We start from the raw sequence: 12,639 nt of genomic DNA, 5'->3' as shown, positions 1-12,639 counted from the left end.
GCTTCATTGTGGCATTTTATTTCTGGGACAGCTAAGGGTACGACAAACACAGTGGCTCAGCTATTACCAAACAATCCTCTAACAAAAAGATAGACTTATTGGCTTTCTCAGCCAGTGCTTGTTAATTAAGGATGCATGATAAGTAGTTATGTGTTCACAGACATCTTTATAATCAGGGAAAGATTCTAAACAAAGCAGCCAAAGCATACTTTGGAACATAAACCACAGACCATGTTTGATACATTGGAAACACACAACTAACTGATTGAAATGATGGAATGTGCAGTTCTTTATTCTTTGTGTTTTTCCCAAGGGAAGGTGGGGATGGAGTGGTCGGTTGGTTTGGGGCAAGAAAGGACAAGTGTGTCTGTCTGTCTGTTTACTGCTCTGTCTGCTGTTTGCGAATGGTAGTCCTGTGAGAATGTGGCGCCCCAAGGAATTATAATACATACCATATTCATGTCTATTTAATCTCAAATATTTGTTCCCTGGTTCTGCAGACATGTTTAAATGCTACTTGAATTCAGAGATGAAGTAGGGCACTGGATATTCCATGGTGTCAATGCCCAGAACACGACAAATGCTTATCAGTTGCAGGCATGCCTTCTCCCGAGTCTGGCCGACACAGGCCACACAGCAGTATGGTGTTACAAACTCAGCTGACGCTTTTCTATTCAACAGAATGGTCATCCGGATTACACCACGCTCATGTAAGGCCTGCAGAGTCTCCAGGCTGGCACTGGTTCTCAGAGCTTGTTGGTGAAAAGGATGCACACACAAGATACCCACTAGATGAGTGCGTGGACGGGCACGTCGTACTGGCATCAGTGGTGGCACACTGCAGGCCACCATAAGATTGGCCAGCATGATGTCTTCTCCATAGATCTCCAGGATCCATTGGCGCAGAAAATATCCTGCCATCCGGGCATTGATCTCAATGAGCTTCGGCCCTGTAGGCATCATCTTAAACTCTACATTAAAGACTCCATCAACCAGCCCACAACTAAGACAGCATTGGTAGGCGGCCATCACAAGCTGGGCCTCCTTGTCTGGTGGGAGAAATGTAGGCAAGCAGGCAGCGGTCTCAGTGAAATTGGGCACCCGTGTGGGGCCGTTATCAGAGACAAATGCTCCCATAAGCTGGCCGTCATAGATGATGATGTCAACATCGTGTTCTGAACCAGAGGCATATTCCATTAGCACCATGGCATTTCCATAGCTCAGCCCAATGCCGGGGCAGTCTCTCTCCTCTTTCATTTTGCTTGAGATGTTCTTGTAGTGCTGGTGACACTGCTCTTTATTCTCCACCAGTTTGACTCCGATGGCTCCGCACCCAAGTTCTAGTTTCATTACACAAGGGTAGGCAACGCAGCTAGAAACCTTCTCAATATCAGTGTGACTTTTCACTTGGTAGGAAGGCAAGGCATAAGAAGCAATGGTATTCGAGAAAGCACTGTCTTTGCAGCTAAGCAGGCTGAGGTGGGTGCAACTCTTCTGCTTAGTAAGGAGTATGGCTGACACTGAGTTGGAGCGGAGGCCTAGCTGCTCACACAATAAGGCAGCAAGGATAGTGCAGTCATGCCAGAAAGCGACACATCCATCCAGATGCATTGTACGGTCTCGTACCATCTTCACGATCCACTGGGCATGAGCCTCATCCTGCTTGTGGTCAGTCATGTCATAGTGAATGAAGTTGTGCACAATGCTCGCAGCAAAGTGATTTGGGTCTGATTCAATCAAGTGAATCTAGAAACAGAATAAGAGACAAAGTGTTAATATTTAACCCAATTCTTAATCTAACCAGATAGTCATTCCATCCAGCCCATTGATTTAAGGTGCATATACAGGCTCTGCCACCCACAATGTATCCATCCACCTAACCATTAATCTTTCATTGTTTCTCCCATTGAGATATCTATCATCAGTGCATTAATTGACTTATCCATGTAACCTTCTAATACAACAATTGTGCCAAAAACATTCCATAAATATGCCATATGGTGACCTGACCACTCTAACTCATCCATCTGCCTAAACTTTATGGGCCCGATTCACATAATGAACTTAAGACTCAATCCTAAACTTACTACTATTTTGGCATTCACAGAATGCACTTACTACTTTTGGTATTCACAGAATGAATTTACTACTTTTGGACTTCACAGAATGAACTTATTACTTTTGGTATTCACAGAAGAAAGGATTTTGTCTTAAGTTAGTTTTAAGACAGACTTAAGACAAAATCCTAACTCCTGTGAATACCAAAAGTAGTAAGTTCATTCTGTGAATACCAAAAGTAGTAAGTGCATTCTGTGAATGCCAAAAGAAGTAAGTGCATTCTGTGAATACCAAAATAGTAGTAAGTTTAGGATTGAGTCTTAAGTTCATTCTGTGAATCGGGCCCTAATTCACCTGCCTTGCACAATAGAAACAATAATTCATCCATCCATCCATCCATCTATCCACAGAATATACACATGATTTCTATCAACACATCCTCCAACTGCCCATCCATTCATCTACAGGGACTTTAATTCTGTCACACACCCATGCAAGGCAGATCCCCACTCCGCGGCCAGATTACTATCACAAAGTGCAGTCACCTTATACCCAACTTGTTATCTTTAAACTGGCTACGGAATGAAACATGAAGCATTCTTAAACTGGCCAGCATTATTAGCAAAGTTCTTCACACAAAAGCAACAATCAATTTCTCTGCAAAATTGGTCGCATCTTGAGGTCAATGTCTCTTTTGTAGCTACAAAACCTTCTTCTCAAACTTTCCTCTTGCCAGAGAATCAGAACCCTCAAGTCTTTTCAGGGTGTGCTCCCATGTTGCAGAAGGGCATTCTCCCACCAATTAATTCTTACACTTTTGGTCTTCAGAGGGGAGATGAAAACTTGGCTCCTCCAACAATTCCTTCTAGATGGCCCCATTATCTACATGTTACGGCTCACTTTCAGAGCAACTTTAGAAGCATAAGGGACCTCTCTGCCTTAGTACTCACCCAATACTTGGGTGGGATTTGATAACAGTGCGAGCATATTCCACCTTTACCTTGTTTTGTGATGCTTCCTCTCTATCCATTTCGATATATCTGTGCATGTTTCCTTATTGGTTGAAGGCCCTTCTCTCTCTGGGTCCCATTCCTGACTTATTTCGATTCACATACTTGACTATTCTATGTATCTCGTGTATCAATGTAGATCATCTATTTTATTTATCTGTACGGTGTACATAAGCTCTTTTTCTTTTGGTTGTTACTTCTGTCTACTCTGTACCATATGAAGCACACTGACACCCCTTGGGGTCAAGTCAGCATTACATGAACCCCTTAATAATTAAATAAATAAATAAATAAAAATTAATCCTACTAAACATTTCAATCCAATTATACCGCTATGCTGCAAAACATATTCCAGTTGATAACAGAAACATTCTTTGCTGACGCCATACTCATAGTTTATATATTAATGACAAAACTGGACAATATTGTATACAAAAACTAAAAGTTGGTTAAGCTTCTTTATTCATAAGCTCTCCATGGGTCTGTAGGATCATATACAAGTCAATACATTTTATGGCATATTGTCTCTTTATAAGGGAGATATGTCCCCATTTATTTTGAACCACTCTGTAAAAACAGAAATTCAGAAACTTCATTAGATAAATTAATTGGAAGGCGTTCAACATTTTAAAACACTCATATTGTTTCATAGCGAGCATCACCTCCCAGGGCTGCTTAATGGAGACCGCAGTACGGCAGTATTGAGTAGCCCATAACCTTTTAGGTCCTTCACGCAGCTCCCCTCCTTCCTATCTTCATAGTGCAGAGGCACTGTTGCGGTCATCAAGCTACACTCGAAACACTGGGCCCGATTCACAGAACGAACTTAAAACTCAATCCTAAACTTACTACTATTTTGGTATTCACAGAATGCACTTACTACTTTTGGCATTCACAGAATGAACTTACTACTTTTGGTATTCACAGAAGTTAGGAATTTGTCTTAAGTTTGTCTTAAGACAAACTTAATATAGACATAAGACAGACTTAAGACAGACTTAAGACAAACTTAAGACAGACTTAAGACAGACTTAAGACAAAATCCTAACTTAAGTCTATCTTAAGTCTGTCTTAAGACAAATTTAAGACAAAATCCTAACTTCTGTGAATACCAAAAGTAGTAAGTTCATTCAGTGAATACCAAAAGTAGTAAGTGCATTCTGTGAATGTCAAAAGTAGTAAGTGCATTCTGTGAACACCAAAATAGTAGGAAGTTTAGGATTGAGTCTTAAATTCATTCTGTGAATCGGGCCCACTGTTCGAGCCACGGTGCCTTCCCCTATGGTTTTTGCTTATCTTGTGTGGTAAAACTGTTATTACTTCTTCTGTTTTTTAATTGCATTGTTTGTCTAATTGTTGTCTGCCCTCACTGTAAATACTGCTTTGCAGTATCTCGTTCCCCCTCACTTCGGGCCTGATTCACAGAACTAACTTAAGACAAAATCCTAAACTTACTACCATTTTGGTACTCACAGAAGGCATTTACTCATTTCGGTATTCACAGAGGTTAGGAGTCCTAACTTTAGGACTCCTAAATGCCTTCTGTGAATACCGAACGTCTTAAAGTTAGGATTTTTCTCAGTTTAGGAGTAGTAAAGTTAGGAGTCCTAACTTTACTACAGAAGGCATTTAGGAGTAATAAGGTTAGGAGTCCTAATTTACTACTCCTAAACTGAGAAAAATCCTGACTTTAAGACTTTCGGTATTCACAGAAGGCATTTAGGAATCCTAAAGTTAGGAATCCTAACTTCTGTGAATACCGAAATGAGTAAGTGCCTTCTGTAAATACCAAGATGTTAGTAAGTTTTGGATTTTGTCTTAAGTTAGTTCTGTGAATCGGGCCCTATATTATGTTTTTGTGCTTGTTGTTTAGTGATTGCCCAGTCTTCTGTCTTCCTGCCGCTCAAGCCCCCTGCCCTCCTGCCTCCAGAATATCCCCTCCCTGAGCTACTTACTGGAGGCCATAGCTCGGCCCCAAGACTGTATGCTCCTGGAACCCTGGCCCTCCGAGCTCCCACTGGTACTCCGTTGTAGAACTCTGTGCTCTGGCCCCTGCATGCAGCAACAACTGCTGCCTCGCATCACTGTGCTCCACAGCAGGACCTTTCACCTGCATTCACTGCCGATTCAACTCCACCCCAGAACTGACCAACACCACTGGAAGCCATCACCCCCAGAAGAATTTAGCTGCCTCTTTATTAACCCCTTCGCTGCCAGGCCTTTTCCCCCTCCTGTGCCACGCCTTTTTTGGGCTATTTGGGCTAGTGTGCGCTGAGGCCCCTGTAACTTTTTGACCACATAAGGTATCCACGCCAAATTTGCGTCCTTTTCTTCCAACATCATGAGGATTCTAAAGGTACTCAGGGTTTGTGGATTCCCCTAGAGGTGTCACAGAAATGAGCCAAAATAAAGCAAAAGTTTGTTTTTTGGGTGAAAAATGGGAAAAACAGGCTGCAAATGAAAGTGTCTGGGTTTTTCCCTGCAAATGTTATCAAAAAAGGGTTTGTGGGGATGAAATCACCATTTTCCCAGCTCTTATGGGATACCAGACTTTTGTCAGAAACACAAAATTGTTTACACAGTTTTGGCATTTTTCTGGCACATAACCTATTTTTGTTATTTTTTGTGCTTTCAACCTCCTTCCAGTTAATGGTAGAAATGGGTAAAAAAGCAATAATGGATCCTGGAAAGCTATACATTTTAGAGTAGACAAAATTCTGAATTCACAAGGGGTCATTTGTGTAGATCCATCAAGGTTTCTTTATACAAACTAACAGTTAAATATGGGATAAATTGAAAATTAGTTTAAAAAAACAGCCTTTTGTGTCAACGTTTTCACCTGTAACTCCTTCTAGTAATGACAGCTTTTTGAAAGCAATATACCGTTACATCCTCTGGACATTACTTGTTGTGGGGATATATAGGACTTGTAGGTTCACCATGAACCTGACGAACCCAGAGCCAAAAACTGAACAGCAACTTGCAATCGCTTTTTATTATGTACCGTGTATCTAGTAATTATTCTGGAAAAATGTGTACATGGAAAAATCGGTATGAAAGACACCTATGTATTACTAAAATGAGAACAAAATATAGAGTTTAGAAACAGTAGATATTTGCACATTTCCGAAATTGGGAATACTCATACTAGCATGAGAATTATCGGTCATTTTTTAAAATGACTTCTTTTTTACACAATGTCTTTCATTTGGAAGGCAGAAATGCATCCAAATTCAATGGGTAGTGACAGTTCGTTTACAAATCTGAATTACCCTAAGTCTCCCAATAAAAATGGTACCTCACTTGTGTGGGTAGGCATAGTACCCACGACAGGAAATGGCTCAAACCCCAACGTAAACACACCACATTTTCAGTTTTTCACAATGAAAAATTACCCTTTTTTTAGCAAAGTGCCTAGCTGTAGTTTTTAAACCCTAGCTCTGCCGTCACCTAGGGAAACCTGGCACACCTATACTTTTTTGAAAACTAGACACCCAGGGGTATCCAGGATGGGGTGAATTGACTGCCTCTCACCAGGTTCTATCACCCAGAATCCCTTGCAAACCTAAATAATTCTCAAAAAAAACACATTTTCCCCACATTTCTGTGGTGTAAAGTTCTGGAATATGCGTGGATACACAAATTTCCACCCACCCCGCTTTCCCTAAAGTCTTCTGAGAAAAGTGATACCTCACTTGTGTGGGTCGGCCTAGTGCCTGTGACAGGAAACAGCGCAAAACGCACGCGGACACACCTCAATTTCGCAGTGAAAAATGACCCTTTTTTGGCAAAGTGCCTAGCTGTAGTTTTTTAACCATAGCTCTGCCGGCACCTAGGGAAACTTAGCAAACCTATACATTTTTGAAAACTAGACACCCAGGGGAATCCAGGATGGGGTAACTTGACTACCTCCCATCAGGTTCTGTTACCTAGAATCCCCTACAAACCTAAAAAATTGCCAAAAAAACACATTTTCCCACATTTCTGTGGTGGAAAGTTCTGGAATCTGTGTGGATCCTCAAATTTCCACCCACCCTGCATTCCCCAAAGTCTTCAGAGAAAAATGGTACCCCACTTGTGTGGGTTGGCCTAGTGCCCGTGACAGGGCATGTTCCATGTTCCGTGCTCCTGTGCTCATGACGAGCTGGACTCGTCATGGGCACAGGAGCACTGTGTCCCATGACGAGTCCAGCTCCTCATGGGCACACAAGGGGTTAACAACAGATTGCTCTGCAAACATGCTATTGAAATCTGGTAGACCATCTCCACCCTCGCACAGACGTAATCTTCATTACAGAGCCCTGGTTCACCCCCACATCGGGCCCAGACATCGCCACGGCAACTCCCAGCCGATACAAGATCAAACACTGTGACGACACAAACAGACATGGACGCGGCACCACCATTATACACGAGGAATCAATCACACCGACGCCAAAACTCCCAGCAAAGGCACTCCTGCATAAGACTAAGCCTGGGCGTAGTTTACGTAGCAGCCCTACACGTAGCTTCACGTAGTATACTTTAAACTTTTTCGCTGTGTGGCATAGCTGAAGATACTGTGTACTTGTCTGTACTGTACTAAAACTGCAAAATAATTGCAAAAAGTTTTCTATACATGACCAGATATGAGAAAAGAAGCTTTTCTTTCTTTATATGCTAAAGTGCATATAGTACTTTCACAATGGTGAAACTGAAAAATTGGCAAGCAGTGGGAGATGTGATGATTTTGGGATCTTCCCTAACCTCGGGAGAGTACCAAACAGATGCCTTGAAAACAAAAAAGCACATCTTATTGAACGATTTAGTTGTGGTCCTATCCTCTTAGGAGAACCCAAACACAGTTATTGGCAAAAAAACATTCCCAACCAAAGGCCCTGCAAAGCATTATGGGATGAAATTAGCAGTGGGCAGTGAATATTATATAGTATACAATATCAAAAGAATTCTACAAAGAGCTGCAGTTCCACTGGTCGTCCCTAGATGTCCCTCACGAGTCAAAGGCAAATGTTTGATAAAATGGTTTCAATGTTTTTGCATTATACTCGTGAGGGACATCTAGGGACGCCCAGTGAAACTGCAGCTAGATATAAGAATAATTTCAATGCTTTGCATTTGACTTGTGAGGGACATCTAGGGACGACCAGTGGAACTGCAGCTCTTAGTAGAATTATTTTGATATTGGATACTATAATATTCACTGCCACTGCTAATCTTGTCCTATAATGCTTTGCAGGGCCTTTGGTTGGGATTGTTTTTTTGCCAATAACTGTGCTTGGGGTGGTCCTAAAATGATGGGATCACCACTGAAGTTCAACAAAATGTGCTTTTTGTTTATGCTCTTTGTGTTCAAGGCATCTGCTTGGTGCTCCCCCTATGTTAGGGGGGGGCCAAAATCATCAGCTCTCTCATTACCTAATGTATTCATTGTAAAAGTTCCTTTTTGTGAATCGGTTATATGCTGTTAAGCATGTAAAATTGCTTCTTCAAAGCACCTGAGAATATTGTTCATTTAGATGCTTCTTGCGAAGTGCAAATTAGTGCACACTTTGCGTGTTCCACAGTGTAGTGTAGTACTGCCAGGACCATGAGCCGGGGTCAACACCAATGCTGAATTCATCATACTGCTTGCCATTGAATCCAAACCCTTCCTGGGAGACAACTTTCACCTGGATGACTTCCCCCAACTATAACTATCTCCTGGAAAGACTGGACAACATCAGCCTCAAGCAAGTGGTCACCGATCCCACACCCATAGCAGGACACATGCTAGACCCCTATTTTCATGTCCAGCAACAGAATTAGGTATAGCCACACCTCAGAACTCACCTGGTTGGGCCACTCCATCGTACACTTCACCCTCACCGGTCCTCCCAGCACCGCGCCCAACTGACACATCGCCGCCTACCGCACCAAGATCTCTCATAAACAATGGATTGACACCCTCAGCACCGCGCCGCCCAACATCACCACCAACCTTGACCAGATAGTAGAGAATTTCAACGACTGGATCACCAGTACCGCTAACCAAGTCATGGCCACCAAATCAGCTAAAACTCACAGGGCCTCATTTATGAGGCCTTGCGTCACTTTTACGCTGCCGGTGCGTCACTTTTTGTGACGCACCAGTGGCGTAAAAAATGCGCCTTGTTGCGCCATATTTACAAAGTGACGCATCTAGGTAGATGCGTCACTTTGTAAACCCCTGCGCCACATTATACCTGCGCCAGGTATAATGTATGCAAGGGGGCGTATTGACGCAAGGAAGGGTCGTAGAAGTGACGCAGTGAAATCTATGAGGTTTCACTGCGTCAATTTTAGTACGCCGTTACGTCAAAATCTTGCGCCTGCCTCACAGCAGGCGTAAGACTGACGCAGGTCCTTTCACATGGGGCTTGCCCCATGTGCCCATGTGAAAGGACGCATTGCTGGAGTTGCGTCACTTTTGGGATGCACTCCAGTAATGCGTCACTTTTGCGCTTACAGATACGTCAGAAATAGTGCCATATCTGTAACTCCTTGCGACGTGATGCGTCATACATTAAATATGATGCATCATGAATGTCGCAAGGAGTGCGCACTGAGAAGTGACGCATCTCTGCTTTCAGGCAGCGATGCATCATTTCTCATAAATGAGGCCCACAGACCCACCAAACAAGCCAGCTGGTACATGCCAGAACTTAGCGTGTCAAAACACAGGTGCAAACAACTAGAAAGAAGATAACGCACCAGCAGGACCGAGTTGCCCGAACCAGCTACAAAGCAGCCCTCAGCAATTATCACCGACAGCTCAAAGCCACCAAAAAGAAGGACCTGACCCACAGGTTCAAGACCAGCTTCAACCATACCAAGGAACTCTTCACCATTGTCAGAGTTCATCTGTTTCACTGATCCACTTCAGGCAGGGACTCCAGACCTGGCTTTTTGATTGATACTTGCAGCACAGCACCTGGATACCCTTTGGGGTGATTAGCCATGCTATACTCTTTGATTGACTTGATTAATATCTCCTTAATCTACATTGCACAATTCACCAAGTACCTGTTATCTTGCAAAATGCTAAGGCCAGGTTACTTGCCTCCTTCCGTAAATCAGAAGATTGTCCGTCTTCCATTCCTGGGGGCTGTGGCTTTGCGTTTGTGGGGTATAGAAAAGTGGATTATGCATGGGTTAGCCCCATTAAAGGTATGCACTATTTTGTTGTGAGTTATACCCAGTGTCGCTGTCAGATATGCTTGATCTCTCTTATGGATCTGGAAGGATGTTCTCCTGCTAGAAGGTAAGGTTCATCATGGGACATACACAGGCCACTGGTATGGGACTCATCCTTACACAAAGAACTGTTTTCATCCTCGTACCTGAAGTCAGAATGGTGTGCTTTTACAGATTAAGACCACATCAAAACCCCTAGCATTTCCCATGTGTATCAGACTGAGAACTGGTCAGAGATATTTCCATAGCTTTTGGCTCATTGTTGGATTGTTTCACAGGGTGTTGATAGCAATAATTTGAAACCATCAGAATAGAGTTTACATTTGGTCCTGTGGTATATTAAAGATCTCACCTATAAGAAGTGCACCATGCACACACAGGAAAACAAATGGACAAAAAGTAGATGCCCAGCGCCTGGATACCCTCACAGGAGACAAGAAGTGCTCCACAGATCTATTGATTGATTGAGCACCTCAAACTGTTTAAATATCTATGCTCAACTCGCAGGCTCCACTTCACGACAGCCAAAGCCAAGTACTACACTGACATCATCAGTGAGGCATCCAATAGAAGCAGAACAGCCATCAGGATAGCATGGCACCACATTAACCAGCTCACTGATACACCAGCCTGATACCAGGCCAAGAAGTATATAACTTATTTAAAAAAAACTGCAATATAACAGCGCCAAGTAGATACACCTCAAACACTTCTGCCTCCACAAAACATCCCACAGCGGCCATCCTTCAAACTCCTCTCTCACAGACAGCAACGTCATTGTCAACTACATTAAACTCAACTTCATGTGAAGACACTGGGCCAGATTCACAGAGCTAGCTTAAGACAAAATCCTAAACTTACTACTTTTGGTATTCACAGAAGTTAGGATTTTATCTTAAATTTGTCTTAAGACAGACTTAAGACAGACTTAAGACACAATCCTAACTTAAGTCTGTCTTAAGTCTGTCCTAAGTCTGTCTTAAGTTTGTCTTAAGACAAAATACTAATTTCTGTGAATACCAAAAGTAGTAAGTTTAGGATTTTGTTTTAAGTTAATTCTGTGAATCGGGCCCACTGTCAATAACTCATTGTTAAAAATGCCCCTTTTGGACATCCATTCCCGTTTTGTTGCTGAATGTACCTCTGGTTTCAGACACTGCACACTGGGGTACTGCTGTCCTTTGCCTAGTGTATGTGCTGTGATCTGTAAAGCACGTACAAATTGGTTATTTAACTCTTAAGTCTGTAACCGCATTGGCTGCTGCAACCTTTACACGTTTATTGAAGGGTGTGAAATTTAGGGAGGAATGGATGTAATGCCCACTTTTTGCAAGCTGACACAGAGCAGAAGAGTACAGGAATATAATCTATGGTTGGATTTGTTTCTCATACCCTAAGAGAACTGGAAAAAGAATAAACTTTCAACGAAAAAGAGGTACTTGCGTATTTAAGCATACATAAATTAAAAAGGTTACTGTGGGGATCATTATAACTCTGAGAACAAACCACAAGCCACTTGTTTATATTTTGGGAGGGACCAAAGTACCTTTTAATAGGTAAAATGGCAGGCTAGCCAGGTTAAGAGCCACGCTATTGGAGTAGACGTTTTCAATACACCACATTCTCGGAAGTAAAACAAGATTAACCATATAGCCTAGATTGCCCCAAAAGGGAAAAAAGGAATGAGAAAGTTGATCTGGGAGATATTTTTGAATGGTTGGTGGCCACTCAGTATATGCAAAACAGAACTTGTTTTACTGAAAGACAGTAGAGTAGAGAGAAGTCTTGGAGGAAGATCAAGTTACAGTCAAAGTCTTGACAAGTGTGAAAACAGGGTGGCCTAAGAAAGGGTGTTTTAAATGGGAGCTGCAGTCATGTGCTAAGATCACTGCAGGACTTTCCAATGAGAATAGTATATAGTGAGAGATTAGAAATTGGTTGTACGGGGGGGCGTGGCTTGGCGCCCGGCGAGGACGGCAGCGCAGATGTAAGCGCTCCCGGTCGATAGGGGTTTTCGCCGCTTCCACCATCAAATCTGCACTTGCAAGGCCGACTTTCCGTGACCGGAGACTGCAGCGGACAAAGGGCTCTTAGCTACGGTCCCTTTCGAGCGACGGAATGGCCGTTTTTGCTGATTTCCTAGCGGACGCGGCTGAGTGAAAGTCGCGCCCGCCATCTTGTGTTACCTCAGCGCGGACTGCGGCGCTCCCGCTCTACAATAATGCGACTTTGCCACGAAGCCCTACGCAATGCCAACTCTTCATGGTGAGCTGTTTTTCACATATATGCTTCACTGCTGCCTGCGTGTGCCATAAGCTGCCTCTCAACGGATTTTGGCAAATTTAACTCGCGTTTTTTT

General features: G+C 42.9%; 1 protein-coding gene across 1 annotated transcript in view; it reads right to left on the bottom strand.

Annotated features, from left to right (window-relative positions):
* Window positions 1-435: 435 nt before the first annotated feature.
* The window catches only part of LOC144759950 (carnosine synthase 1-like), a 356,368-nt gene continuing 344,164 nt past the window's right edge, over window positions 436-12,639 (bottom strand). Inside the window, exon 9 of the mRNA XM_078646510.1 lies at window positions 436-1,746. Coding sequence (XP_078502636.1) covers window positions 514-1,746 — 1,233 coding nt within the window. The 3' untranslated portion in view covers window positions 436-513. The remainder of the gene's footprint in view (window positions 1,747-12,639) is intronic.

This window comes from Lissotriton helveticus, chromosome 1_1, assembly GCF_964261635.1.
Source record: "Lissotriton helveticus chromosome 1_1, aLisHel1.1, whole genome shotgun sequence".
Taxonomy (NCBI): domain Eukaryota; kingdom Metazoa; phylum Chordata; class Amphibia; order Caudata; family Salamandridae; genus Lissotriton; species Lissotriton helveticus.
The sequence above is the reverse complement of the archived record's forward strand: the minus strand, read 5'-3'. Positions and strand labels throughout refer to the sequence as shown.